Source organism: Vombatus ursinus, unplaced genomic scaffold, assembly GCF_900497805.2.
Source record: "Vombatus ursinus unplaced genomic scaffold, bare-nosed wombat genome assembly UNPS02014794.1, whole genome shotgun sequence".
NCBI lineage: Eukaryota > Metazoa > Chordata > Mammalia > Diprotodontia > Vombatidae > Vombatus > Vombatus ursinus.
In genome coordinates, this window is record NW_020954572.1 from 20104977 (window position 1) to 20132693 (window position 27717).

Below are 27717 nucleotides of genomic sequence, written 5' to 3' on the forward strand. Positions count from 1 at the left end.
ATCAGATTCTAGAAAGAGGCCAAGAAAAATATGGACTGAGAAAAGGCAATTAGATTTGGGAATTGTCAGCTTTTTTAGATGACAGTTTCAATAGGGTAGTGGAAATAGAAACCTAGAGGTTAAGGGTGGTGGGACATGAAGCAGTGAGTATTGGAAGTGTAAGGGAGAAGAGAAATAGACAGTAATATAAGAAGAAACCAAGGTCAAGGGAAGGTTTTTCTTTTTTTTGGCTAGCCAGTGGGGTTTAGTGACTTGCCCAGGGTCACCCAGCTAGTAAGTGTTATGTGTCTGGACTCAGGTCCTCCTGAATCCAGGACCGGTGCTCTATCCACTGTTCCACCTAGTTGTCCTGAAGGTTTTTCTAAGATAAGGAGAGATCTAAGCATGTTTTAGGGAAAGGGGAAGGTACCAGCTGAGTAGAAGAGATTGAAAATGAAGAATAGGAAGGGTGATAATTGATGGCATGGTTCTGGAGAAGTTTAAAGGGAGGGGACTCAAGGATACTGATGGAGAGGTTGTCTTTGCCAAAAAGGAAAGACACGTCTTCCTTTGAAACAGGATGAGAGGATGGGTTGGGTAAAGATAGAGGTTTTGAAGTGTTAAGGAAGAAAATAGGAGCTCACTGTTGGGTGGCTTTAAAGACCCCTCTAAAGAGAAAAATGTCCAAAACCTTCAATAACCCATTCAAAAGTATAATAACCTTCACTGCCAATTGTGGGAAATGCTTCCTTTTATTTAACATAAATGTCTCTTGCTGCTTTCAGCAAAGACTCTTCCCCCAAAAGTTAGTGTGCATTGATGGTGGGTACTAGACTGATCAAGTAGATGTGTTAAAATGTAACTGTGGGCTTTTAAACACAAGAACATTATAGGGGCAGCTAGGTGGCGCAGTGCATAGAGCACTGGCCCTGGATTCAGGAGGACCTGAGTTCAAATTTGGCCTCAGACACATAACACTCACTAGCTGTGTGACCCTGGGCAAGTCACTTAACCCTGTTGCCTAAACCAAAAAAAAAAAAAAAAAAAAAAAGAAACATTACAAAGAACATTGCTGGCACATCCCAAGTTTGAAAAATTTGCTGCTTTCCATTCTGGTAGTCTGATGATCCTAGAGGACACAGTTGTTGATAAACTGAGAAATTTTAGAGGACATATGAGTAAAGTGGAAAAGGAGGCATTGGGTTGAACCTGAGGTCGTATTTGAAATTTTAAGACAGCCTAGAACAAAAGAAACGCTAGGCTGGGAGTTTGAGATAAGGGTCTAGGGAGACAATGAGTTGGAATTCAAGAGGCTTCAAAGGAGGGCAGTTTCAACAAAGCTGAGAGAAACAACCCTGAGACTCAGACAGAAAAGAACCTTGATTTTCTAGAAAGCAAAAGTCCCCACTTGGATTATAGGATAGAAGTAGGAAGATAAGTGAGTCTGACCCACCATGATATATTGGAAAGATGAATTTGTCAGTCAGTCAACAAGTGTTAAGTGTTTACCATGTGCCAGACTCTTTGCTAAGCCTTGTGGATACAAAGGCAGACAAAAGTATGACATCAGCCCTCCGGGAGCTCACATTCTAATGGAGGTGACAAATGCAGATAACTAAGTACATATGATCTATAAAGAGTAGGTGAGAGGTCATCCCCGAAGGTTGCTGCTAGTTAAAGATCACAGACTGAGGATCTAGAGGGTCATCCTCAATCAGTAGCAAGAAACTCAGTGTAATTGAGTAGTAGAGTACATGGAGGGGAATAAAGCATAGGAAGACAGGAAAGGTAAGAAGAGCTTTAAATGACAGGATTTTATGTAAGGAGTCACTGGAGATTACTGAGTCAGTTATTATTTGTTCAGTTGTGTCTGACTCTCTGTGACCCCATTTGGGGTTTTCTTGGCAAAGATACTGGAGTGGTTTGCCATTTCCTTCTCCAGCTCATTTTATGGATAAGGAAACTGAGGCAAACAGGGTCACATAGCTAGTATCTGAGGTGGGATTTGAACTCAGGAAGATGAGTCTTCCTGACTCCAGGCCCAACACTGTGTCCAGTGAGCCACGTAACTGCCCAATAGCTGTCTGATCCATCAGACCTTTATTTAGGAAAATCACTGTGGAAGATGAAGGGGGAATGAACTGGAGTGGGGAGAGACTTGAGGCAGGGAGCCCAACCAGAAGGCCATTTTAATAGTCCAGTCATGAGATGAAGAGGGTTTGCATCCTGGTAGTGTTAGCTGTGTGAGGGGAGAGAAGGGGACTTACACAAGAAATATTGTAAAGGTGAAAATGCCAAGACTTGGTGACAGATTGAATATGTGGTGTGAGTGTGAGAAGACTTCAGGATGATACTGAGGATTGGTTTGAGCCTGGGTGACTGGGAGGATGGGTGTCCTTGACAATAATAACCAAGTTTGGAAGAGGGGAAGGTTTTAGGGAAGATGATGAGTTCTGTTTTAGACATATCAGGTTTATCCTATAGGACATTCTGTTCAAGATACCTAAGAGGCAATTGGTAATGTTTGACTAAAGCTCAGCAGAGATATATAGATCTGAAAATCATGTGCATAGAAATGATCATTGTACCTGTTTGGAACTGAGGAGATCACTGAGTCAGGTGACCTGGTTTCAGATTCCAGCTCTGCCATGTAACTATGGTATGGCTTTAGTTATATCTCCTCCCCTCTGGGCCTGAGTTTCCCACGCTATAAAATAAAGGGAGTGGGAGTAGCCCTAAGAGGCCTATACCCCGTGACTCCAAAGGTTGCGGAGAACCTTCTGGCCTGAAGGTGATTGTGAAACTGGGAGAGGCAGACTAGTGTTTGACATCTGTTCCTAAGCAACCATGCAACATAAGACCTTTAATGATTAGTATATTATTTGTATGCTGTGATCCTCTCACATTGTATTAAAAATTTTAGACTGTGTCTTCAGTGGACAGGGTAGGGAAGCAGATGTGAAGAAGTCCAGACCATGACTTCCAAGGTGAGATGTTAAAAAGAGAAATTTATTTCCTTTTTTAATTTAAATTTTAGGGATATCTTTTGATTTTATATTGCTTTCATTTGTCATTATAACACTGCTTCTTCCCAGAAAGCTGTTATAACAATTTTTAAAAAGAGAGAGAAAAAAAAACTTTAGCACAATTAATCCACACCTTAACTAAGTTCAGTATTATGTTTAGAGTTCCATATTCATGATCCCTCACCACTGCAAAGGAAGGGATATCCCTTCCTTTCTTATTTCCAGGTAGTAGAAAAATATCCAAGATCACCTAGTTTCAGGAGTCTGCTGTTTAGAAACCGTTTTATAAAGGGGCTCATTCTTTCACAGTATAGTGGAAGTGTCTTGGGTTCTGGGCTGGAAGGGATATCAGAATCATATAATCTAGCCCAGGAGTGGGGAACCTGCAGCCTCGAGGCCACATGTGGCCCTCTAGGTCCTCAAATGTGTCCCTTTGACTGAATCCAAACTTCATAGAACAAATCCCCTTAATAAAAGGATTTGTTCTGTAACATTTGGACTCAGTCAAAAAGCCACACCCAAGGACCTAGAAGGCCATATGTGGCCTCCAGCGGGTTCCCTACCCATGATCTAGTCCATACCTGAATAAGAATTCCTTCTAAACAATTCCTTCTAATTCCTTTTATTTGTAGAGGTCCTAGGCTTGAATTTTTCCTTTGTCACTGATGACCTGCGTGACCTTGGACTAGTCATTGACCTCCGACCTCCATGGACCTCAGTTTCCTCATCTGTAAAATTAAGGGAGACAGACTAAATGACCTTTGAAATTCCTTCTAGCCTTAGGCCTGCCATTCCATGCCTTCTAGTAAGGGAGTGTCCATGACCTCTAAAGGCAACTTACTACATTTGGGATGGATCTACTTGTTGGAAAGTGTTTCTTTACACCTAGCCAGAGGATTTCACTCCTTCTCTACTTTTTCTCGATTCAATTTCACCTTTTTTTTTCAGTACCCACTGTACATGAAAATAGCTCTGTGTGTGTTTGAGAAAGACAGATGGGAGAGAGGAGATGGGGGAGAAAAAGGATTGTAGATTGTGGACTGTTGTCCAAAATAATTTTTAAAATGTGTATATCATACATAATAACTCACATCTATAGCTTTTAAGGTTTGCAAAGCATTTTTAGATTTGCAAAGCACAATTCCATGAGGCAAGTATCACTGTCCCCTTATTACTGATGAGGAAACTGAGGCTCTGAGAGGTTAGTATAAGCTCCTTTCAAGTAGAGATTGTTTCATTCTTTATATTTGTATCCACAACACCTGACACATAGTAAGTGGTTACTAATGCTTGTTGATGGATTGGTTAAGAGACTTGCCATGATCACTCAGCCATTATAAATGCATAAGGTAGGATTCAAACCCAGATCTCCTGGTTCCTAAATCCAGCATGTTCTATCAGTTACACCAAGTTGCCTCTTGTTTAAAGGAAGCAATAGAGCGGGACAGTAAGTAAGTTAGAAATTACTTAGAAAATTAGACCCCTAGTTAGTCTTAGCTTAACTTTTTTTTTTTTCACTTTTGGAATTCAGTGACCTGACGAGCATTGTCTTTCTGCCCTTCTGAACCAAACACAAGATGACAAGATGTATTGTTGTTTTCCAGGAGTTTAAAGTATTGCTTGGTCATGTGGCACTTGGGTGGAAACTATAAATTGTTGGCAACTTGCCTTGAAAAAATTGAGGAATACAGTTTGCCAGACTGGCTCCATTTGATTAATAGACACATTGCATGTAAAATTCTCGTCTATGGTATACAAAGTCCCCTGAGAGAGGTGGGGAGTGGGTATTGTTCCCATTTACGTGACACTTAGATTCCTGAATTTGATTACTAGATTCTTGTAAAAAGTAAGACCCCCAAATAACTCATAATGTCTTTCAGCAGAAAGTTGAAAGGAATTTTGTCAAAAAATTAAATTAGGGTAACTAATGTTCTCCTAGGATATGAAAGGTCTGTTCTCTTCCTCACCCTTACACCAAACCCACCCACCCAGTTTGCTTCCAAAGATCTACTGTTTGTGTATAGAATGGAGGGGAGGGGGTACTGCTGCAGAGATGGGGGATAAAGAACATTCAATTCAATTCAGCAGCATTTATAGGCTCTTAGCCTTAGCTTTAGATGGGAACTGAGAAGTCATCAAGTCCAGCCCCCACATTTTACAGATCAGGAAACTGAGGCCTAGAGGTGCAGTGACTTGTTCAGAGTCATACAGGTAGTAAATGGCAGACCAGGGATTTGAACCTGAGTTCTCCTAATTCACTCTTCTTTTGCATTAGCTACATACTAGGCACTGTACTAGGTGCTGGGGAAAACTAAGAACAAAAACTAGAAGTGGTCTTGCCCTCAAAAAGCTTACCTTCTCCTGGGAGAATGCAGTGCACACAAGTCGATAACTACACAATCTATGGAAAGGCAACCCAGAGTGGGAGAGAGAGCGCCAACAACTTGAAGTTGGAAAACCACATCACGCTAGCAGAGTTGCGAGACACAACAAAGAAAACCTGCTAATCGTTTAATAAAAACATTTTCCTCATCCCAGTTAATCGTTTGTCAGCACTTTAAAGCACTTTGAGCTGAAATGTTCTCTATGATGAGAGATGAACACTGTAAGTGATCGGTGCCTGAGCCAGTGGAGAAAGGACATAAACCAAATTCAGTTCACTAAGCATTTAGCCTTTTGCTCCAGGAGTTGCAGACTTTTTGCCAGTGACGTTTCCAGAGCTGTTCTAGGGCAGTCTAGTCAAAAGGGCAGCGGACTGGAAGTCAGGCTGAAAACTTGCTTTCGAATCCTGGCTCTGACAAGCCCCTTGACTTTACTGAGTCTTATTTTCCTCATCTATAAAATGGGTATATATTCTTATTATATATATTATATTCATGCACTCTACCTTGCTGAGTGGTTATGAAGAAAGTGATTTATAAACTTCAAAGCACTATAGAAATGTGAGATGTTGTTATACTATATAACATTACTGTCTTCTCTGTGGTCACCCCATCTCTTGTACTTTCTGCACATTTTTTTTTTCATTTCAGTAATGAGAAATGGCATAATATTGAACCCATCTTATCATTCCAACTGTACTTTTAATCAAGTCACATGACCCAGCCCCTGGAAGACAATTAATTTCAAGCACTGCCTTTTGATACATAGTGACTTACCTGGGCCAAGTCACTTGACCTAGAAGTGGCAAATTCCCTAATATTATAAATTGCAGAATAATTGTCAACATGAATTCATTAGGAATTCCCTATGCCAGAATCACAATGAAATCACAGGTCCAGACCAAAACAAACAAACAAAAAAGTCAGAATATTTTGGTGGGCTAAACCATAAAGCAAAACCCCTTCTCGGTTCCCTTATCTATAAAATTAAAATGGAATGATATCTTCTGTTGCTTTTATTTATATTCCTATCTACTCCTGGCGCTGAAAGGGACATCAGGAGGTCATCACAGTCATCTATCAGCTGGACATTATTGTTATAACATCCTCATGAGGTAGGGAGGAACAGGTTATGATGGTGGACTTGTTTATTTTATGATGACATAAACACAGAAAAATAAAATTGTAGTGTCTTGGATCAAATCCCAAAGAGATAACGGGAGACAGAGGGTAAGAATAACATGGACACCATCCTCTCCCAGGGTCAGCCTTTTTCTTGTGGATTCCATAGGATGTCCCTTCAGTTTTGGTAAAATATAGCAAGATGTTTTGAAAGCAGGAGCCTCATGGTAGCCAGTACTGAAATTTACCAGAGGAGCAACGAATTTGAAAACTTTTGAAAATTTTCCATTTAATTCAGCGAGTTATTTATTAAATGCCTACTGTGTCAGACACTGCCCTAGGCCTGGGGTTTAAAAATGCAGAAAAAGTCCCTGACCTCAATGAGTACATATTCTACTAGGGGGAAAAAAACCATGAACACAGAAAAGAAAATACAAAAAATATGGACAAAGTCATTTCAGTTAGGTGGTGGAGTGGATTAAGTGCCTGATCTGGAGTCATGAAGACCTAAGTTCAAATCTGGCCTCAGACACTTACTAGCTGTGTGACTCTGGACAAGTCACTTAACCCCTATTGTCTCAGTTTCCTCATCCGTACAATGAGCTGGAAAAGGAAATGGCAAACCACTCCAGAATCTTTGCCAAGAAAACCCCAAATGAGGTTACAAAAAATCAGCCATAACTGAAACTGCACAACAACAACAATTTCAGGTGGGAGGAGTAAAGGTGAGGAAAGGAGTCCTCACAGTTTGGGGGTTGGGGTGGGGATGGGGAGAATCAGGAAAAGGCTAAATGTGGGGCTTGAGCTGAGCCCTGAAGAAAGCTACGCATTCCAAAAGGGAGAAAGCATCACAGACATGTGGGACAGCCTGGGCAAGGGAGTGCTGAAGCCATTTGACCTTTCTTCACATACAGATGAACAAAATAAAAAACTTGAGCACAAATATGAAAGCACACAAATTTCTTCTCTAAATCATCCCTTACCTGGGAGTTGGTTATACTCAAGGATGTGCTGGAGTCAGCTCTGACTTACTAAATTTTCAGTGTGAGCATTTACGCCTCAGAAATGTTACTGATTTATTGTTTTAGTGATTGTTTAGACTTAAGAAAGGTATCTCCTGTGCATATTTTTCCTTTGCAGCGAGCCAGTTGTTAAACATTTACCATAACACTACCGGTTGCAGCCTTTCTCGTGTAGCTTCCATCAGGGGATTCTAGAACCAACTAGACCTCGGTCCCAGACTTGTACAAGCGATCAGATGAGAGAATCATAGGCTTGGGAGAGCCTCACAAATCATCGGGTGCAGCCTGTATCTGAGCAGCGATCACCTCTGCAAAGTCTTTCTTGCTGCTCAGATAAGGAGGTTGAAATACCAGCTGCCTTTTCATTTTAAATCTAGAGTCATTCAGTCTTAGTTTGAAGATTTCCAGACACAGAGAATTCGCCTCTGAGGAACATCCTGTTCCACTTTCGTGTGGAGTACTAGAGCTTCAGTAGAATGTGAACTCCTTGGAGCAGCGAGGTGGCACAGTGGATAGAGCATTGGCCCTGGAGTCAGGAGGACCTGAGTTGAAATCCAGTCTCAGACCAGATGCTTGACAATTACTAACTGTGTGACCCTGGGCAAGTCACTTAACCCCAATTGCCTTGCCCAGAAAAAAAAAATGGAAACTCCTTGAGGGCAGAAATTTTTTTTATCTTTTGCCTAGGGCCTAGTTCAGTGTCTTGCATGTAGCAGATGCTGATAAATGTTTAGGTCTCTATATGTTCAGAAGTTTTTTTTTCCTTATATTAATCCCAAATCTTCCCGTCCCTTATCTCTCCATCGTTCCTAGCTGTGTCTTTTGGGGACAGATAAAGAGTACAATTTCAGTTATTCACATGATAGCCATTCTAATACTTTGGTATCTCCAGTACTTAGCATAGTGCCTGGCACATAGTAGCTACTTAATAAATGCTTATTGATTGACTGATTTGATGACAACTTTAATGTTCCCCCTAGGCCTTTCTTCTCCAAGCTAACCAACCCCAGTTCTTTACATTAATAGAATTTAGCAAACCTTAAAGAGTACTGTATAAATGGAAATTCTTCTTCATCATCCTTATAGAGCATGACTATGAGGCTTCTCATAATGCTGGTTGTCCTTTTCTGGACACACTCCAGATTGTCAGTATTTTTCATAAAATGTGGTACCCAAAACTGAACACAGAACTCCAGAAATGACCTGGCCAGGATAAGGGTACATCAGGATTATCACCTCTCTCATTATGATTACCACAGTTCTATTAATAATGCCTAAAGTTATATTAGCTTTTTTTGTTTTTGTTTTTTGGCTAGGCAATGGGATTAAGTGATTTGTCCAGGGTCACACAGCTAGTAAGTGTCAAGTGTCTGAAGCCGGATTTGAACTCAGGTCCTCTTGACTTCAGGGCTGGTGTTCTATCCACTGCGCCACCTAGCTGCCCCCCTATATTAGCTTTTTTAGCCAGCATGTCACTCAGTTGACTCATAAGAACTTGCAATTCTCTAAAATCCCTGTCTTTTTCACATTCAATTCAACATTTTTTAAGCACCACCTATGTACAGAGTCCATAATATTGTCTAGACATGTCTGCCATTTTGTATTTGTGTATTGATTTTTTTTTAAATTCAAGCATATAGCTTTGCATTTGCTCTTTTAAATTTCTCCTTAGAGTTTCACACACACACACACACACACACACACACACACACACACACAGACACACACACACACACACACTATTGTTCTGGCCAGATGAGATTTTATTCTACCATCCAAATAGAAGCTATCCTTCCCAGCTTCATGCCATCTGCAGATTTTATAAGTATATAATTTATCCCTTCATCCTAGAAGCATGAACAAGACCAAGATCCGACCCCTGGGATATTGCCACAAGAGACCTTCCTCTAGGTTGTCACTGAGCCAGCAACTAATTACCACTCTTTGGGTCCAGTCATTCAAGATCTAAATCATAGGCTCATAGATTATGGAGCTGGAAGGGATACTAGAAGTCATCTAGTTCAACCCCCTCATTTTACAGATGAGGAAAACATGCTCCAGAGGCATTAAGTAATTTGCCCAAGGTTATCCTTGTAGTGAGCGGCAGAGCTGGGATTTGAACTCACGTCTCTTCTGTAAATGTAGCACTCTTTACTATACCAAGTTGAATACACCTGACTGTCCACATCTCCCCAGCTTGTCTGCAATGATGTGGTAAAATATGTTTTTTGAATTTTTAAGAACTCCCTCAAAATGCTTACTTTACTTACTGTGTCTAACACTACAGTGACCACATTTTGAAACTCCACCCTTCCTCCTCCATGTCTTAGAATCCCAGGCTTCATTTTAATATTCAACTCCTCTTACTACTCACCTACCCCAGCTGCTAGGGCCTCCCCAGAAAGTTGCCTTCTCTATACTCTGTTTTTTTTCTTGTATGTACTGATTTATATCTTTTGCCTCTCTCATTAAAATGTTAGCTCCTTGAGGGCAGGGACTATTTTTGCTTTTCTTCATAACCCGATGCTTAGCACAGTGCCTGGAATACAGTAAGTGCTTAATAAATGTTGATTTAGTAATAATAATAGTAATATTCACACATACATATATATGTATAGTCACACATGTAAAAGGATATAAAAAATGAGTATGTGTATACATATGTAGGTATATATGTAACATACACATTTATACACATACCATCTATATATTTACCTATCTATACACACACATAGAGACACACAGACATACCCCTTTACTTATATAAGTTCATCTATCTGATCCTTACAACCACTTGGTTATATTTCTAATCACTAGGATATAAATACTATTATTATCCTCATTTTATAAATAAGGAAACTGAGGCTCACTGAGGTTTAGTGACTTGCCCAAGGTCATATGACTAGTAAGTATCTGAGGCCAGATTTGTACTAAAGTCTTCTTGACTCTATCCATTATGCCATGGAAGAAGATTCAGCTCATGGTAAAGAGGAAGGTGAGAAGGTGGTGGAGGAGAGAGGAATGTAAGAGAAGAGGAAGAGAAGAAAATCTGTTCTGCTTGATTTCAAAGGCACATAATTTGTGAGCACTGGCATCAGTGTGGCTAGATGGGAGAATCAGGGCTGGAGCATGCTGACAGGTATGAGTGGGTTCCTCATATAATGCCTTGAAAAAGTGAGGATTTCTTCAAAACTGTTCAGAGTAATTCTCTCAGGGTTTTCTTGAGGGGTGACCCTTATGGGGATGAATGCAACAACCCCTGCATAAGTGGAGTTAGGAACCCAGACTCTCTTTAAGCTTTCTTAGCTGAAAAGGAGAATTATTGGCAATATTATTGAATACCTCCACAATTAAAATGTTAATCCAGTGGCATAAAACTTAACTGTCTTTTCAGAAAGGCCCACTTATCCCTTGGCTTATTTTAATTTAATTTTTTTCCAATTACGTGTAAAAACAGTTTTAACATTTCTTTTTTCAGATTTTGAGTTCCAAATTCTCTCCCCCCCCACTTCCCTCATTGAGAAGGCAAGCAATTTGTCATAGGTTATATATGTGTAAATTTCCAGGTAAGTCATACTATGAAAGAAAACAGACTTTAAAAAAGCCTAAGAAAAGTAAAGAAAAAGTAATTTCCATCTGCATTCAGGTTCCACCAGTTCTTCCTCTGGAGATGGACAGCACCTTTCATCATAAGTCCTTCAGAATTGTCTTGGATCATTGTATTACTGAGAATAGCTAATTTATTCACAGTAGATAATCATACAGTATTGCTGTTACTGTATACAGTGTTCTCCTGGTTCTGCTCATTTCACTTCACATCAGTTCATTTAAGTCTTTCCAGGTTTTTCTGAGAGCATCCTTCTCACTATTTCTTCTGGCACAATAGTATTCTGTCACAATCAGGTACAGTAACTTGTTCAGCCATTTCCCAATTGATGGACATCCCCTCAATTTCCAATTCTTTGTCACCACTAAAAGAACTGCTTACAAATATTTTTTATGCACATGGGTCCTTTTCCTTTTTGTTTGTTTGTTTTTAATCTCTTTGGGATACAAACTTAGTAGTGGTATTGCTAGGTCAAAAGGTATGCACAGTTTTATAACCCTTTAGGCATAGTTCCAAATTGCTCTCCAGAATGGTTGAATCAGTATACAATTTCACCAACAGTGCACTAGTGTTTTAATTTTCCCTCCTTTCCTAATTTTAAATATAAAGGATTTCAGCTCCCAATTCAATGTAGAGGCTACTTTGGCCTTGTAGTAGAGATTTTATGCAACTTCAGTGCTAACTTGTCTATTTTGCAAGTTTTAATACCAGAAACAATTAGATACTCCTTTTCCTAAGAACTCACACCTTCTAAAAATATATCTCAATCTTCTAATTTGAGGATTTGGGAAAGAACCATTAGATAAAAATAAAACTTCTAAAAAATGTAGTTTACCCCCTGCCCAAGAATCATTTCTGAACCTAGTTATGTCAGGATCAAAGCCAGAAGGGAGCTGTCCAACTTGAACAAGAATACCCTCCACGATATACCAAATAAGTGGCCAAGAAGTCTTTGTGGAAAAATCTGTGAGAGAAACTCGCTACCTCCCTGGGCATCTCTTGTTTTTGTTTTTTGTTTTGGTGAGGCAGTCGGGGTTGAGTGACTTGCCTAGGGTCACACAGCTAGTAAGTGTCAAGTGTCTGAGGCCAGATTTGAACTCAGGTCCTCCTGACTCCAAGGCTAGAGCTCTATCCACTGTGCCACTTAGCTGTCCCCTTGGCATTTCTTTTGGATTGCTCTAAATGTTAAGAAGTCTTTACTTATATAAAGCTTAAGTCTTTATCTTCCATTGCTCCCTAGTTCTGCCTTCTGGGACCAAATGGAATCAAGCCATTTGGGGATGAGAAGAGGTCTTGGAAATCTTTCAGATGGGCTTTGAGTAAGATGCCCCCAAGGCCATTTAGGAGGATACCTGCCCCGGGTAACCTGGAGAGTCTGATGGACATGCCCATCTGATAAAAAATAGGTCTGTCAGATCTAGAACTCCAGCAGAGTGAGAGAGCATGAGAGTCAGAGGATTGGGGGCAGAACAAGGAAAGTTGATGAATCTATAGCAGAAGTCTGGCCACCTGATGCTCAGCGCGGGGCTTCTCACAGTTTGGAGCTACAGGGCAGGAACCTTGGGTCCTGTGGTGTTTCAGGGAGCACCAGGATGGGAAGGGGTCAGAGATTTAGAACTAGAAAGAGCCTTAGAGACCATCTAGTCACCGAATTTCAGAGGGGGATGTTACCTCAGTAGCTATCTAGTGCAAACCTCACCCCCCCCCCAATCTCTTCATTTTGCAAATGAAGAAACTGAAGCCTAGAGAGGCTGACTTGCCAAAGGTGACACAAGAAGGAAGTAGCAAAACCTAAGCCCTGTGATTCTGGTGAATTCTTCCTCTCAGCCCTGACCCCTGGGGTCTTTCTGGTTAGTTCTTCTTTCTTGACATTCTAGTCTAGCCCAAGCTGATTCTATTTTCATTAGCTCCCTCTTTGGTCTATGAGGGAACAAAGTTCTTTTCTTTTGGGGCCTCAGATGGACTTCAAATTTTTTCTTCTAACTAAATAGCCACTTCACTTCCCTCAGAATTCAATATGTATCCCATTGGGCCCTACTCCAATAATCTTGTCTTAACTTTATCCCTTTATTGCATTTTAGATTTTGGGCATTTTTAGTAGCTGTTCTCCCAACCAAACTGGAGGGACTCATCCTGGATTCTCCTCATCTTTGTCCCTGCTCTTGTACTCTGAGTCTAGGAAGCATGAAAAGCTATAAAAAGGCAAATTTAGGCTTGATATAAGGAAAAATTTGCAATCATTAGTGCTGTCCAAAAGTGGAATGGGCTGTCCCTGGTGGGGAAGGGGGGAATGGACAGTAAGTTTCCCTTCACCAGAAATTTTCAGGAAAAGGTAGGATGAGCACTTGGTGGATGTGTCATACATACAATGAGGATTCAATATGTGTTGTTTTTCAGTATGTCGTGTTCAGGTATGGGTTGTGCCCTATAGTCTCTGGGTTCTCTTCCAATTCTGGGGTTCCCAAAGCATTTCAGAATGTTAGAGCTGGAAGGAATGTTAGAGATCATTTGGTCCTTCCCGGATGAGGAACCTGAAGCCCAGAAAAGGAAAGTGAGTTGTTCAAGGTAACACAAGTAGTTAAGTGTCAAAGCTATGACTTGAATCCACCATGCTTGTCGTCCTACAGTTTCTTCAACTCTACCATTCTGGGCCAACTCATCCTAGCTACTCTTCATCAGCTCCAACCACACAGAAGTTAGTTGTGATAATTTACAAGGTCAAGAAGAACCCATTTGCCATGATCCTCTTCCCCAGTGCCCCCATTCTCTCTTTTCACTGTGTCTTCTGGCTTTCTTGTGTCTTGGGTGTGTGTGTGTGTGTGTGTGTGTGTGTGTGTGTGTGTGTGTGTGTGTATTTGTGTATTTTCCTTTGCCCCCCCTCCCCCAGCGGCTCTCTTCTTTCACCTTTCTAGGCAGGACATCATCAGCCACTTGGCTAAGCTTGGGGCAGAGAGGTGGCAAAACTTTGCCTAGGAGTTCATAAGACAGGTCTTCTATTCCCATTGACTTCCTTCCAAACATTTAAAGATACTTAAAGGAACAGAGATCTAATTACTTAGAAATTAACAAAAGGTAAGAACTGCTTTCTGACATTTTTGCTCAAGGTTCTAAAATTAAACCATATGGGGCAGCTAGGTGGTGCAGTGGATAGAGCACCGGCCCTAGAGTCAGGTGGACCTGAGTTCAAATACCGCCTCAGACTAAACACTTGACACTTACTAACTGTGTGACCCTGGGCAAGTCACTTAACCCCAATTGCCTAAAAATAAAAAAAATAATAATAATAAAATTAAACCATATGCCATATATGACTCTTTTCTCTAATCTGGCTCATAATAGCAGTAGATTTGTGCTCTTGGTCTCTAGGGAGAACAAGTGAAAGAATGGCTAGACCCACACAATTCTACTATAATGTAAAATGTTTATTCCAGGTGTCCTTAAACCTAAAAACCTTAAAATCTGCTTGAGAGGTAACATCAAGAGGTAAAAGCATCAGGTCTGATTACCTTTGTCTGCTTCTTCCCTGCCTTACCCTCTCCCCTATCTTAAATGAGCCTATGGTTTTCAACCCCTCTCTACCATCTCTGAGCCAATTACTATGGTGACCTGATTAGGACAAAGGTGTTAGCAGTTCAGATCTATTGGACACCAATTATAAAAACTTAAAATAGACTCTGGTGCAATACTTTGGTAATCTCACCAGAGGCAAATGTCAATCCCTGCTCTCTCTGAGGCTGCCGTTATCTCCTGCCTGGGCTATTCCTGTCTCTGCTGAGCTCTCTCTCTCCCAGCTTTCTGGCCAACCTCGGGCTCACCAAAGATAGGCTTAAGCTTACTACTTAGTCTAGGGCTGAAGTCATTAAATCATGTGAAGTATTACTCAGAGCAGATGAAAATGGAGTGGTGGGTTGGGGGAAGCTGAGGATTGGGTCTGGCATTTTAGTGTCCTGGCTCGTGTGACTATCAGTCAATTGTTAAGCCAGCTCTTATTTTAAACAAATGGAATTGGAAACTTGGCTCTGGGAAGAAATTTAAACATAACTTTTCTGTCGTGCTTTGTTTTTGTAAATTAGTTTGATGAGGCCTGTTTGACAGAATAGCCCATCTTAAATTAATTGTTTGGTTAGAAATAGTCCATCAGCTTTGCTTGCGTAGGTCTCCACCCTATGTTTACCTGTGCCAAGTAACCAGATCCCATTTCCCGATAGTGTCTTTCTCTCCCGAGTCCAAGATTTAAGTCCACAATATAGGAGATTGTGGCAGGAAGCATGGGTTGGGTGGACGAGCCCCTTCCTTCCTGCATCCACCCTCAGTTCTCAGAATATTTGTGTGCCAAGATCCAAACTCCTAAGTAGCATATCCTCTCCTTCCCTGGTCCCCAGGATATAGTGTTTGTGTCTTGGTACAAAGTTTCTGGGTCTCTAGAACATGGACTATATGGTATTTACATACTGTATGCTATTTACAAACACTAAGTGCAATAAATCAGTGGTTTTTATCCTTATTTTGCCCCTAGGCTGATTAAAGTTTGATTTGCACTCTTTACAGAATTGAAATCTACCCTAATTTAGTCATTTAAAATTGTGCGAAAGTTTCACTAGCCCCAAATAGCAAGCACCACATCCTAGTTTTTTTTAGTACAACTGGGATTTCTCCCATCTCTCATCCAGTTGGCCACTAGACCCCCATGTAGAGAGTACCTGGCATTAGCCCCTAGTTTAGCTCCCACCAAACCAATTTCCACAACTTGTGAGTACTGGGAGCTCATTCCCAGGCCCTTATGAGGGGAACATCATCATAGAGGTCAGAATGTAGGATACTTAGCAAAGGGTCTGCTCATAAGACCTCTAAAAATAGTCAGATTTAGACTGTAGTGGTTGTGAAGAGTTCATAACCCTGGCCTCAGCCAAGGTGGAAGGGTACTCACTTCAACTAAATGTGACTGTCAATAGAGAAACTGACCCCACTTACAGCTTTATTAATCACTATAGGTCCAAGTGCATGAATGCATTTTTACTTCCCTACTTTTTGATTCATTTGTGGAGATGCGTGTCTTAAAATAGGCTTAGCGAGACTAAGTTTTATAGAACTATGTCACTTTAACAGAGTCCCAAGGACCCATGGGATGCACAACAAAAATGAATTTGAAATTGTATTTGAATTAATGCATTAAACTCTAAGAAGAGATAGAGCCACACAAACAAGTTGTGTTCCAAAAATTTATCAATCAGTTCTTTGGACCACATGTAGAAAGTGTCTTAAGCAGCTTTCAAGTTCCCAGCCCAGCCCATAAAACCTGTACAACCTTTAATAATGGGACTCAACTGTGGTATTCATAGGAATCTAACCATTTATAATGTTGTTTGTATGAGGAAATTCATTCCTCCATCCACACAAGAAAGGAAACTGGTAGAATCATGAATATGGCACCTGCTGGGGGTCGTCAGTTGTCCTGAGGCGTGGTGTAGTGGATAGAGGGCTGGGCCTGCAGTCACTAAAACCTGGGTGCAGATTTCACCTCTAACCCGCCTCATAGGGTTTTTCTGTAAGGCTAAAATGGGATAATATACAGAGCACCCTCCCCTGTCCTCTCTTTCCCCAAACTTCCCTTCTTTCAAACTTTCAGTTCTGTCACAGCCATTAATTCCAGTCTCTCAGGTTTATAACTATGATGGTAACCTTGACTCTTTACTCTCCCTCACCTACATATCCAATCAGTTGCAAACCTCATAGTTTCTACCTTCACACATTCTCTGCATTTCACATCTTCTTTCCACTCACATGGCTACTGCTGTATAAAAACCTTCATCACCTCTTGCCTAAATCATTACATCAACCTCCTAATTAGTCTCTCCATTCTACACTTTGCTGTCAAAGACATATTTCCAAAGCAGAGATTTGACCATGTGACTCTTCTGCTCAGTCAATTTCAGTAACTTCATGTTGCCTCAGAAATAAAATGTAAATTACGCCATTTTGTTTTTAGAACTTCACTACTTGACCCAACCACCCTTTCCAGTCTCATTAGACATTACTCTTTCTCCATTGCTCAGAGATCCATCCCAATTGGCCTTCTTTCTGTCCCTCACACATGATACAGCTAGGTGGTGAAATGGATGGCACATTGGACCTTCAGTCAAGAAGACTGAGTTCATATCTAGCCTCATACACTTACTTATCTGTGACCCTGGGCAAGTCATTTAACCTCTGTCTGCTTCGGTTTCCTCAACTGCAAAATTCGGGTAATAATAGCACCTACTTGGCAAGGTTGTAAGGATCAAATGAGCTAATAATTGTAAAACACTTAGCACAATGCCTAGCACACAGTGAGTGCTATATAAATGTTAACTATTATTATTAGTCTCCATACCTTTGCCTTGGAATGCACTCCCTTCTTTCTTCAGCTTCATGAAATCCCTGTCTTCCTTTAAGATGCAACTGAAGCATCATCTTCTGCATGAAGCCCTTCCTGATGCCCTTCACCACTAGGGTCCTCCCTACCAAACTGCCTTGTATTGAACAACTTTGTATGTATTTGTATTTATTAACTTTATGTTACACTGCATATATTTTATACATGCTTGTGATGGCCCCTGTTAAGATCTTGCAAGTAGAAATTGTTTCATTCTTTATACTTGTATCCCCAGCTCCTAGCCCTTACTGGAAATACTGGTAATAGGTGCTTTATAAGTACTTGTTAATTGATTGACTTTAAGAAGCTAGGGAGTGCCTGAACTTAGACTCTTAGAATTAGATCTCAGATGAACCTTAAAAATCTAACCTCCTCATTTTACAAAGGAGGAGACTGGTTTGAGGATATGAATCTGGTTTTAAAATGTGAATATTTTCTACAGTGCAGTCTTTATGTTTTTGATTAGCTATTATCTGAACATTTGTGTCTGGCTTGTTCACCATACTAATGAGGCCAAGGTTTCAAGGTTTCTAGAAAATTAGTCTGCTCTCTGCTAAGGTTATAGAGAGTACTGCAGCTTAAAGCAGCCACCTTCCAAATGTCTTGAGGTTTTAAACTGTCTTCCAAGGGATAGGTAACAATTTTCTCTAATTGTGCCTTATTTGTCATTATGGAAACCAGGTAAAAGAAATCCATCTGTGCAAATCTGTCACAACTATTGGAAATAGAATTCCAGTCTATGTGTCTTACTCAGTGAGGGTCTGGTGTGTCATCTTGGAGTGCAAACAACTGCTCAGTCATTCATTATCTAAGGATAAAACATCTTAGGAACTGGTGCTGCCTGGTACTCAAATGACAGTGGTACTTGCTGTTAACTAGAGAGTTCTAGTCTACTAAATTTAAAACCAGGAATTTAAATCTCGAGTTAAAGTCCTGGTATACCACCATGTGGCCCCCTTCTTTAACTCTTAAGTTTTTCTCAATTCTAAATTGGGAGCAGTTAGCTATGAAAATGAACTTGGCCCTCGTGTTAAAAAGCCTCTATAAGATCCACGTAGACTAAGGAAGGTCTTACAGAAAAGGGGGGGGGGGAATGGTAGGCCTGGAAGTCAGGACATCAGGATTCTAGTTTGGGCTCTGCTGGGTAACTTGAGTCTCTTCGTAAAATTATGGAGTTATTAGACTAGATGATCTTGAAGACTCCTTCCAGCTCAAATATTCTGTGATTCAAACGCTAATCAGACATAAAAGAAAGGGATTGTAGTTTCTGTTTTCTTTGTATTTTATATATATCTTGGGTTCTCATAAGAAAGAATTGGTGCTTCAAAAATTTATTAAGTGACTGCTATGTGCTAAACCCTGAGGATACACAGACAGAAAAAGGAAATAGTCCCTACCATCAAGAAGTTTGCATTCTGTTTGGGGGGAGGGGGGGATGGAGAATATGTTCACATTAAGTATCTATAAAATATTAAGTAAATGCAAGGTAACTCTGGGGTGGGAAGAGACACTATAGTCTGATATTGACATTTAGTGATTTAGGGAATGGTAGAAAGAGGTAGGAAGAGATTGGGAGTGGGGCAGGGGACGAGGGAGAGATTGGTGTGTGTTGTTAGGGCAAATGCAAATTGAGATTTTACAAAATTTGGAAGGCTAAGGACAGCATTTCACAGGCAAATTCTGAGGCATAATTCGAGAAGACAATGTATCAAGAGCCTTGGACATCAAGAGGATAATTTTCTGCCTTCTTAAAACTATATAAACTCAAATGATCAAAAGAACAAGTTTTTCTTTTTGTTACAATTACTGATCACAGCATAGCACAGATGAGAAATCTCTTGCTCATGTCTCCAGTACTTGTTGCCTTGTTTTCTCTTTGGTGTCATTTCCTTCTCTCATGGTTGCCAGTTCACATCCTACTGCTTTGTCATTTGACTCAGAACCTGTGCCTGGTGAGTCTTTCAGAGAACCAAGACATTGATAGTGCTGAGAACATTTGACTCATGGTCTGTCATTTGGCAAAACCTACATTTTTTAAAAAAAATCATTTTTAAAAACTCTAGATCAAATAAGTCTCTTTAATCCAAATGTCTTCGTGTGTAAGATCTCCCAGATTATTCAGCAAGAGCTTTACAGTTCCAGTGGGCCCATGCTAGGTCAGCTCACTTTCAAATGGTTCTGAGGCAGTGTAAGACATTGCCTCCTCCTTTTGAGAGTGGACTTGTCCTATTCCCTTGTCAGAGGCTAAAGTGAAAAAAATGTCTTTGGGAAGAAAATTCAGGCATTCCATTAGGTTTATGCTTAAGCCACTCTGGTTTAAAAAAAAAAAAAAAAAGTAAGTGTTCTTCAGGACTCCACTCTGACATGTTTTTCCTCACATTTCTTTTCTTTTTTTTTTTTTTTTAAAGGTTATGACTTCTGCCAGGTCCTCCAGTGGTTTGCTGAGCGGGTTGACAGAATCATCCTTCTCTTCGATGCTCACAAACTTGATATCTCTGATGAATTCTCCGAAGCCATCAAAGCCTTCCGGGGCCAGGATGACAAGATCCGTGTTGTGTTGAACAAGGCTGACCAGGTGGATACTCAACAGCTTATGAGAGTCTATGGTGCGCTCATGTGGTCTCTGGGAAAGGTGATCAACACTCCAGAAGTGCTTCGAGTCTATATTGGCTCCTTCTGGGCTCAGCCCCTTCAGAATACCGACAACCGAAGACTCTTTGAGGCAGAAGCCCAGGACCTCTTCAGAGATATCCAAAGCCTTCCTCAGAAGGCAGCTGTGCGCAAACTCAATGACCTCATCAAGAGAGCGAGGCTGGCCAAGGTAACCCAAAGGATAGCCTTTGAAATTAGCCTTTTCTCCTCTGAATTGTTTCCATTCTCCCTTCTCCAAAACAGGAGGGCTCTCTCCCGCAGGGAAGATGAGAAATCTTAGAGGTTTTCAACAAAATCCTGATGACCACTTGAGATCTGGAGGATCCTGTAGTTGTGCTAAAGTGGGTCCCTTTGGTAGTTGCTGTGGCTGTGCTGCCAGGGAAAGAATACTGGGATGGTCACCATATAATTATGATCAAAGAATACTGGCTCATAGGGTGAAGATTTAGGGGGAAATAGTCAAACAGACCATGACCTTTGCTGGAAATTATTACATCTTACAAGCTTAGGACTGTTTCAAGACATTCTGGACATACATAGGTCAAGGCTTTTCCACTGAGACCACCTAAGAAAAATAAATTTAAAGATATTCTGTAGAGGGAGAGAAAAATGACCCTTGCAAGAGAAGAAATATGGAAAAAGTACTTTGGGCAGAATTTTAGAGTTGGAAGGGTCCTCGAAGGTATAACTTAACCCCTTCATATAACAGATGTGTCTCAGACAGGTTACATGACTTGCCCTACTCAAGCATTTTTCTCTCTAGCATCATAAAACTTTAAAACTCAAAGAGATCTTAGAAATCACCTAATCTAATTATTTCATAGAAAAGAAAACTGAGAGGTTAAGTACCGTGCCTAAGATCACACAGCTTAGTACACTGACGGTGCTATGGCTATAACCCAGATCTTCTGACTCCTGATCCATTGTTCTTCTCGTTGTTCCAGTCACTTTGGGTACCAAGTGATGGGGAAAATGGAGTTAATCTTTCCTTCCTCTAAAGCCAGATCATCAGTGTTTTTGTTAGGAAGAGAATGCTATTGCCTATCACTTATTGTGTTCTGGAAACAGTGAGTCACTTTCCCCTCCTTTACCCACTTCATAGCAGGATCTTCTGCTGACCTCAGATGCCCAGCCAGTCACCATTCTGTATCTGGACATCACTTTCCTTTGGATACCGTGTCCTTTCCCCTCAGCCCCCAAGGAATACCACAAACTCCAAGATTTTTATTTCTAATCCAGACTGACTTTGTATTAATGCCATCAGGCTTTCATAACCACATCTTTCTTTTGCCAATAAAAATAACTCTCTTGGTTCCTCTGCCCCATCTATGCATTTATCAACTTCTGCCTAAAAGACATACATTCCACCCATATCTTTTAGCTATTGTACAACTATTGAATCTGCATTTCTCTAATCAATAACGATTTAGAGCATTTTATATGACTATAAATTGTTTTGATTTCTTCATTGGAAAACTGCCTATTCATATCCTTTGACTATTTGTTGATTGGGGAATGACTTGTATTCTTATAGATTTGATAAGATTCTTCACTCTAAATCCATCCCTCTTCCATTTGTACCATGCTGTTCCCCAAGGTCTAAGTGACTAAATTTTAGGTACCTTTCCTGAGATGTTAAGCCTGAGCTGGTACAGAGAGCTTGGTGGGAGAACCTACCAAAGGGACCAGTCTCTGCTACAAACTTGTGTATTCTCGCACCATAAATACAGAAGACCTTTGTGTTGCTAGAGGGAGGATCAGCCTTCCTGAAAAAGACCCGGACGTTTATAAGAGGAAAGTTTATGTTTCTTTTCCTAAAGGACAGAGTCTAGTATGTTTTGTTATGTGACGTAAAAACATTTGTACCACACATAAAGAGTGAAGTACCAAAATGACTAGGCAGATGATGGTATAGTCAGAGGGGAGGGAGAAGAGTGGGCAGTAGCGAGGGTCACAAAAAGGTTCTTTTCTTTATAGAGAAGTGTATAAGAAGCAAGGGTCTGAACTGAATTATACAACCTTTTGAACATGACCTGTGACAGAAGATCATAGGTTACAATTGGAAAGGAATTTCAGCATCATCTAGTCCAACTCTATTATTTTACAAATGAGGGAACTGAGGCTGGAGAGGATGAGGGATTTGCCCCAAGTTCATGTAAGCTTTAAATGTCAGAGTTGGAATTTTTAATTCAGATCCTTGGATGCCAAATCTAATGTGCATTCCACCACACCACTTATGCTCCCTTTACACATATGTTACCTGTAATATGATATTCTAGCTGGGGAAGCTTTCCTTTGCTTAAATGTATAAACCACCTGAATTATCCTCCTTAGATTATTTATGTTTTATAGAAACTTGCCTCTATTTTTTTTTTGGTAGGTCAGTCTCTGTGTCCTTCCTGACTCAATTCCTCTGTTTCACATGTGCACTTTGAAATATTCAGAAGCCTTTTCCAAACATGTACATGTACATGCTCTATAGATAAAGCCTCTGAGATAGCACTCTAGTTAATTCCATGCTTTTTATATTAATCATGCATTCCATGTATCCCATAAAATTCTTTATTCCTTCAGAATACAAACTGTTTCAATAAAGTATATTTAAAGAAGCGGGGGACAGCACAGAGGACAATTTTCAGAGAGTGAGAGTTCCAGGGTCTGAAATAGAGTACACAGCTGTTCATTATGGTGACAGGTCAGTAACTGAAGCAAATGGCCTCATAATCAGCCAGGATTCATCACACATCCAGAAATAAGTCACAGTCATACTAATTCTCATTTCTCTGTGTTTCATAAAGCACTTTCATCACAGAAATTTTTTGAAGCTATAGAGAGTTATGAGGATTAAAGAGCTTGTCCCATGATCCTGGCTAGTTAAATGTCCGAGCAAGACTCGAATCCGAAGCCGGTGCTCTCTCTGCTAGGCCATGTGTCTTGTCTGTCTTGTCATTCACGATTACCAGTTTTACTCTTTTGAAGATCTAGTTTAAAGTTGTTCTGGAAAAGGATAAAACAAGGGTTTTCACACATCCTGTTATTAAATCAAAACCACGGAAATTTGGAGATAGCCTTATGATATGAATGAATGTGATTTTACCAAAATATATATGATATTTGCTGAATTGCTTGTGTTTTGTTGACATCTTTCCTTAAAACTGTTTCAAAATAAAGGAAAACCCCTTAGTAGTGTCTATTTGGGAACCCCAAAGGAATGATAGAGTCATAGATTTTTATAACTGAGAAGGATCATCTAGTGACCAGTCCTCTCGTTTTACAGATGGAGAAACTGAGGCCCAGAGAGATAGAATGATTTGTCCAAGACCACACAGCTAATAAGTAGCAGAATCAGGATTAAAACTGGGCTCCCCTGACTCAAAATCTGGTGTTTTTTCCACTGTAACATTCCCCAAGGACATTTTGCATTCCCAACTAGCTCTTTCTCTGACTTGAGAAGGCCACTTGCTTCTTTCCAGAACTCATGCACAAATGAGACAGGTCACTTAAAGGTGACAACTTTATCCATAGACATTCATATTTACTGGTTTTAGTCTTTCAAAGACAGTTTAAAGTTGTTCTGGGAAAGGATGGCAATGGCAGTGTGTGTATAATGAATTCTTAGTAAATTTCTCTTGAATTCTACTAATCAAAATCAGACTAATTACAGGAACTTACTAATTAGTCATGAATAATATTTTGGCACGGAAATGAGGCATAAGCTGCAGAGGGTGAGCTGTGTTCATAGTTTGACCCCGTACCTTTTTTTTTTTAACACCTTTCAATAGAATAGGAAAGGTTCCAACCCCATTGTTTATGGGTTTATGCACAGCGAGAATGAGTCAACATGTGAGGAAGGAAAAGCTGAAAAGAAATAAGAAAAAGATGCGTTGGCTATTTTAGGAATTTTATAGAATTAGGCTTCGTCTTCAAGGTCTTTCCATTTTATTAATACATGGAAGTATACATCTGGCATTAAGCCAGACTCATTCAGTTGTGGTGGTTACTTCCTGGTTTTAAGTTAGACATTTTGGGAAACCACATGAACCTTTCGCACACAGTTTGTGCTATTCTCCCAGCTATAATGTCTGCTTCTTTGTGGGATTTTTTAAAAACGTGGACAAATAATATAAATATGTTGATGAAAATATGCACGTATGTGTGTGCGAGTACATGTGTATACATGTACGTGTACACGTACATATGCTAGGGACCATGTGGATGGAAACTAATGTATTTGCAGAGAGGCAGTTTTCAGATGGCTAGATGGATCCTACTCAAGCTTGGGCCATGAAGTGGCAGATAACCTCATTCAGGGTCTTCCCCACGTGAATGTGTAATTAATGTATTTAAATAAAGAACTAGAAGGAAGTTAGTAGTAGCCGGTTTAAAAAACCATCCGTAATCATCTGCAGTTGCAGCATGAACAACACGGCACGTATGAGAATGAGAGCTGGAAGGGGTCGCTGACACAGGACTGAGCATTCACTCGTGTTGATTCCCTGTATCTTGCTCCGGCTTCTCTGTGTCCTAAGGAGCGTTCTGTGTCTGCTCCCCTGGGCTGAGTTTTGTGAGTTTGATGCCCACAAAAGGCAAGCAGCTCAGGAATCCGGGCACTGCAAGGGAAGTCAACCAGTGCCAAGATAAATGCCCTCCCACAAAAGATACGACTAATTGCTGCCTGCCTGAATCTTCCTAACAAAGTCGTTCCCTTTGCCCTAAGGATGTGCCTGCTTCCGAGGTCATACCCTCTCACACAATGATGACCAATCAAGAGATATTTCAAGGTCCACCCTTGAATAAGTATCAAGGGACCAAAATATGCCAAGTTTGGTTTTTTTCCACTGAACCTCCTTACTTTGGGGCCTACCCTACTCATTATTGACAACACATTGAATTCATGCTTTTCTAATTTCTAGGAACGTAATCATCTATATAATAATGTGCCTTTGAAGTCAATGTTATTGATTTGTGTGACTTGCCCATTTTGGGTCCAGCTCTTGATTATCCAGTTTGAGTATCCAGGCCTGTCATCTGATAGAATTTAAGCTCCCTGAGGGCAGGGACTGTTTCTTTTTTTGTCTTTGTATCCCTGGTGCCTAGCATAGTTCCTGGGACATTTGTTCAGTCGTTTTAGTCGTGTCCAACTCTCCAGGACCCCATCTGGGGTTTTCTTGGCGAAGATACTGGAGTGGTTTGCCTTTTCCTTCTCCAGCTCATTTGACAGATGAGGTAAACTGAGACAAAGAGGGTTAAGTGACTTGCCCAGGGTCACACAGCTAGGAAGTGTCTGGGCTGGATTTGAACTCAGGAATGTGAATCTTCCTGGTTCCAGGCCTGGCACTTTGTGCACTATGATGCCACCTGGCTGCTCCATCCTAGGACACAAGTAGGCCCTTAACAAATGGTTGTTGATCAACTCCCTCTTTTTGTCGTTTGCCATTTGGTTGTGATGGTGCCTAATATAACGCTGAACCAGGAGATATAAAGGAACACGGAGAGGTGTTGAAGTTCATTTCACCTGATATTGTTCCTTTGTAGTAGGTTTGTTGTAAGAGACGTTTAATAGCTAACATGTATGGAGTTAGGCAGCTACATGGTGAAGTAGATAGAGCATCAGACCTGGAGTCAAGAAGATCTGAGTTCAAATTCGGTGTCAGACACTTGCTAGCTGTGTGACCCTGGGCAAGTCACTTAACCCTGTTTGCCTCAGTTTCCTCATCTATAAAATGAACTGGAGAAGGAAATGGCAAACCACTCTAGTATCTTTGCCAAGAAAACCCCAAATGGGGTCATGAAGAGTCGAATACGACTAAAAACCAACCCAACAACAACAATTTCTAGAATACTTTGAGGTTTGCAAAGCATTTAACGTTGTCTCATGTGAACCTCACAACAATTCTGTGAAGTAGGTGCTATCATTGTCCCCATTTTGCAGATAGAGAAAGTAAGGCTTGTAGATTTTAAGCGACATGCTTAGGGTCACACCGCTAATAACTGCCTGAGATAGGATTCTAATCCTGGTCTTCCTTACTCAGAGTCCACACGGTATCCGCTATGCCTTGCAGTCCCTCTGGGGGATATTTGAAACTTAATAGCTGAATTGAAGTTTTAGAATCAGCTAGTGATTGGGGTTCAACTATGATAATAATTTACATTTGCAAAGGACTTTCACATATATTATCTCATTTGGTCCTTATAAGTCTGTGAGTTAGGCAGCTTTGCAGATGATTACAAATGATAACTGAAATGCTTGAATGCAGGCAGTGCCTTTCTAATAAGGAGATCATAATATCCAATAATATACCCTTATTTATTCTTTATTATTTTCTCTTTGCATTGGTATTTTTTTTTTACTAAGGGGGAAATGAATATAGGAAGAAGTTCAATGCCAAAAGTCACCCTTTGAGTCACTGATGGTCAGAACTAGAACTGGAACTTGGTCATTCCCAGGCTATTGTCCCACTGGCCATAAATTTATTTGGGGTTCCAAATTTTCACTAGCTTCACTGGGAATTTAGAGTCTTACCTACAGAATGAATTGGTCCTTTAAGATGTAGTAGTGACCCATTTAAATGTCACTTCAGGCTCCACCACTATCTGTATAGCCTTAAATAAATTAACTTCTCCATTTCCTAGCATACAGTAAGTGTTTAATAAATGCTTATTTTCCCTATCTGCCTTCTTGCAGGGCCTCAGTTTCTTCATATGTAAAATGAAGCAGTTAGGCTAGATGATCTCTGAAGTCTTCTCCAGTTCTAAATGTCTATGTTTCTATCTATACCATTTACCTTGTCACTTAGGAGCACGCTTAATGGTAGGGACCACATCTGGCCCATCCTATGCTAGTAGTTACTGGGATTATCAAGGAGAGAAATACAGGACTTTAGGAATCACTCACAAGCCTACAATCCATAGACCAATGAAACTTAGAAAAGTAGGAGGTAATAATAGAACCTGAAAGTGAGTTACAAATATATACAGGTTGTGTCACCAGCTCCATGGTCCATTGCTTGCCCATTCTACCAGGTCAGGGCATATGGCACACATTCTTCTTCTTTTTTTTTTTTTTTATTTTTAGGCAGATGGGGTTAAGTGACTTGTTCAGGGTCATGCAGTTAGTGTCTGAGTATAGATCTGAACTCAGGTCCTCCTGACTCCAGGACTAGTGCTCTCTCCATTGCACCACCCAGTCTTCGACTTCTCTTCCACCACCTCCCCACTTCCACCAAATCATGTACACTGCCCTCAGCAAAGAAATTTCTAGTTACACCACTACCCCTTTATTCATGCCTAGAAAGCATTGAAAACCCATCCCTCTAAATAAGAGTTTCCTAAACTTGATTTTGGAATATCTAAGGGTGTCTTCAGTAACTCAAGGAGTGCCAAAATCTGCCCCCCCCAAAAAAAGGTTGGAACAAACTTATATTATTTTGTTTTCATTTTAAAAAATGATGGGAGTAGCTAGGTGATGCAGTGGATAGAGCTCCAGCCTTGGAGTCAGGAGGACCTGAGTTCAAAT

The 27717-nt window shown here is 40.5% G+C and overlaps 1 protein-coding gene across 1 annotated transcript in view; it reads left to right on the plus strand.

Moving 5' to 3' along the window:
- EHD4 (EH domain containing 4) overlaps positions 1-27717 on the plus strand; it is a 94692-nt gene that overhangs the window by 52496 nt on the left and 14479 nt on the right. Inside the window, exon 4 of the mRNA XM_027870111.1 lies at positions 19958-20370. Coding sequence (XP_027725912.1) covers positions 19958-20370 — 413 coding nt within the window. The remainder of the gene's footprint in view (positions 1-19957; positions 20371-27717) is intronic.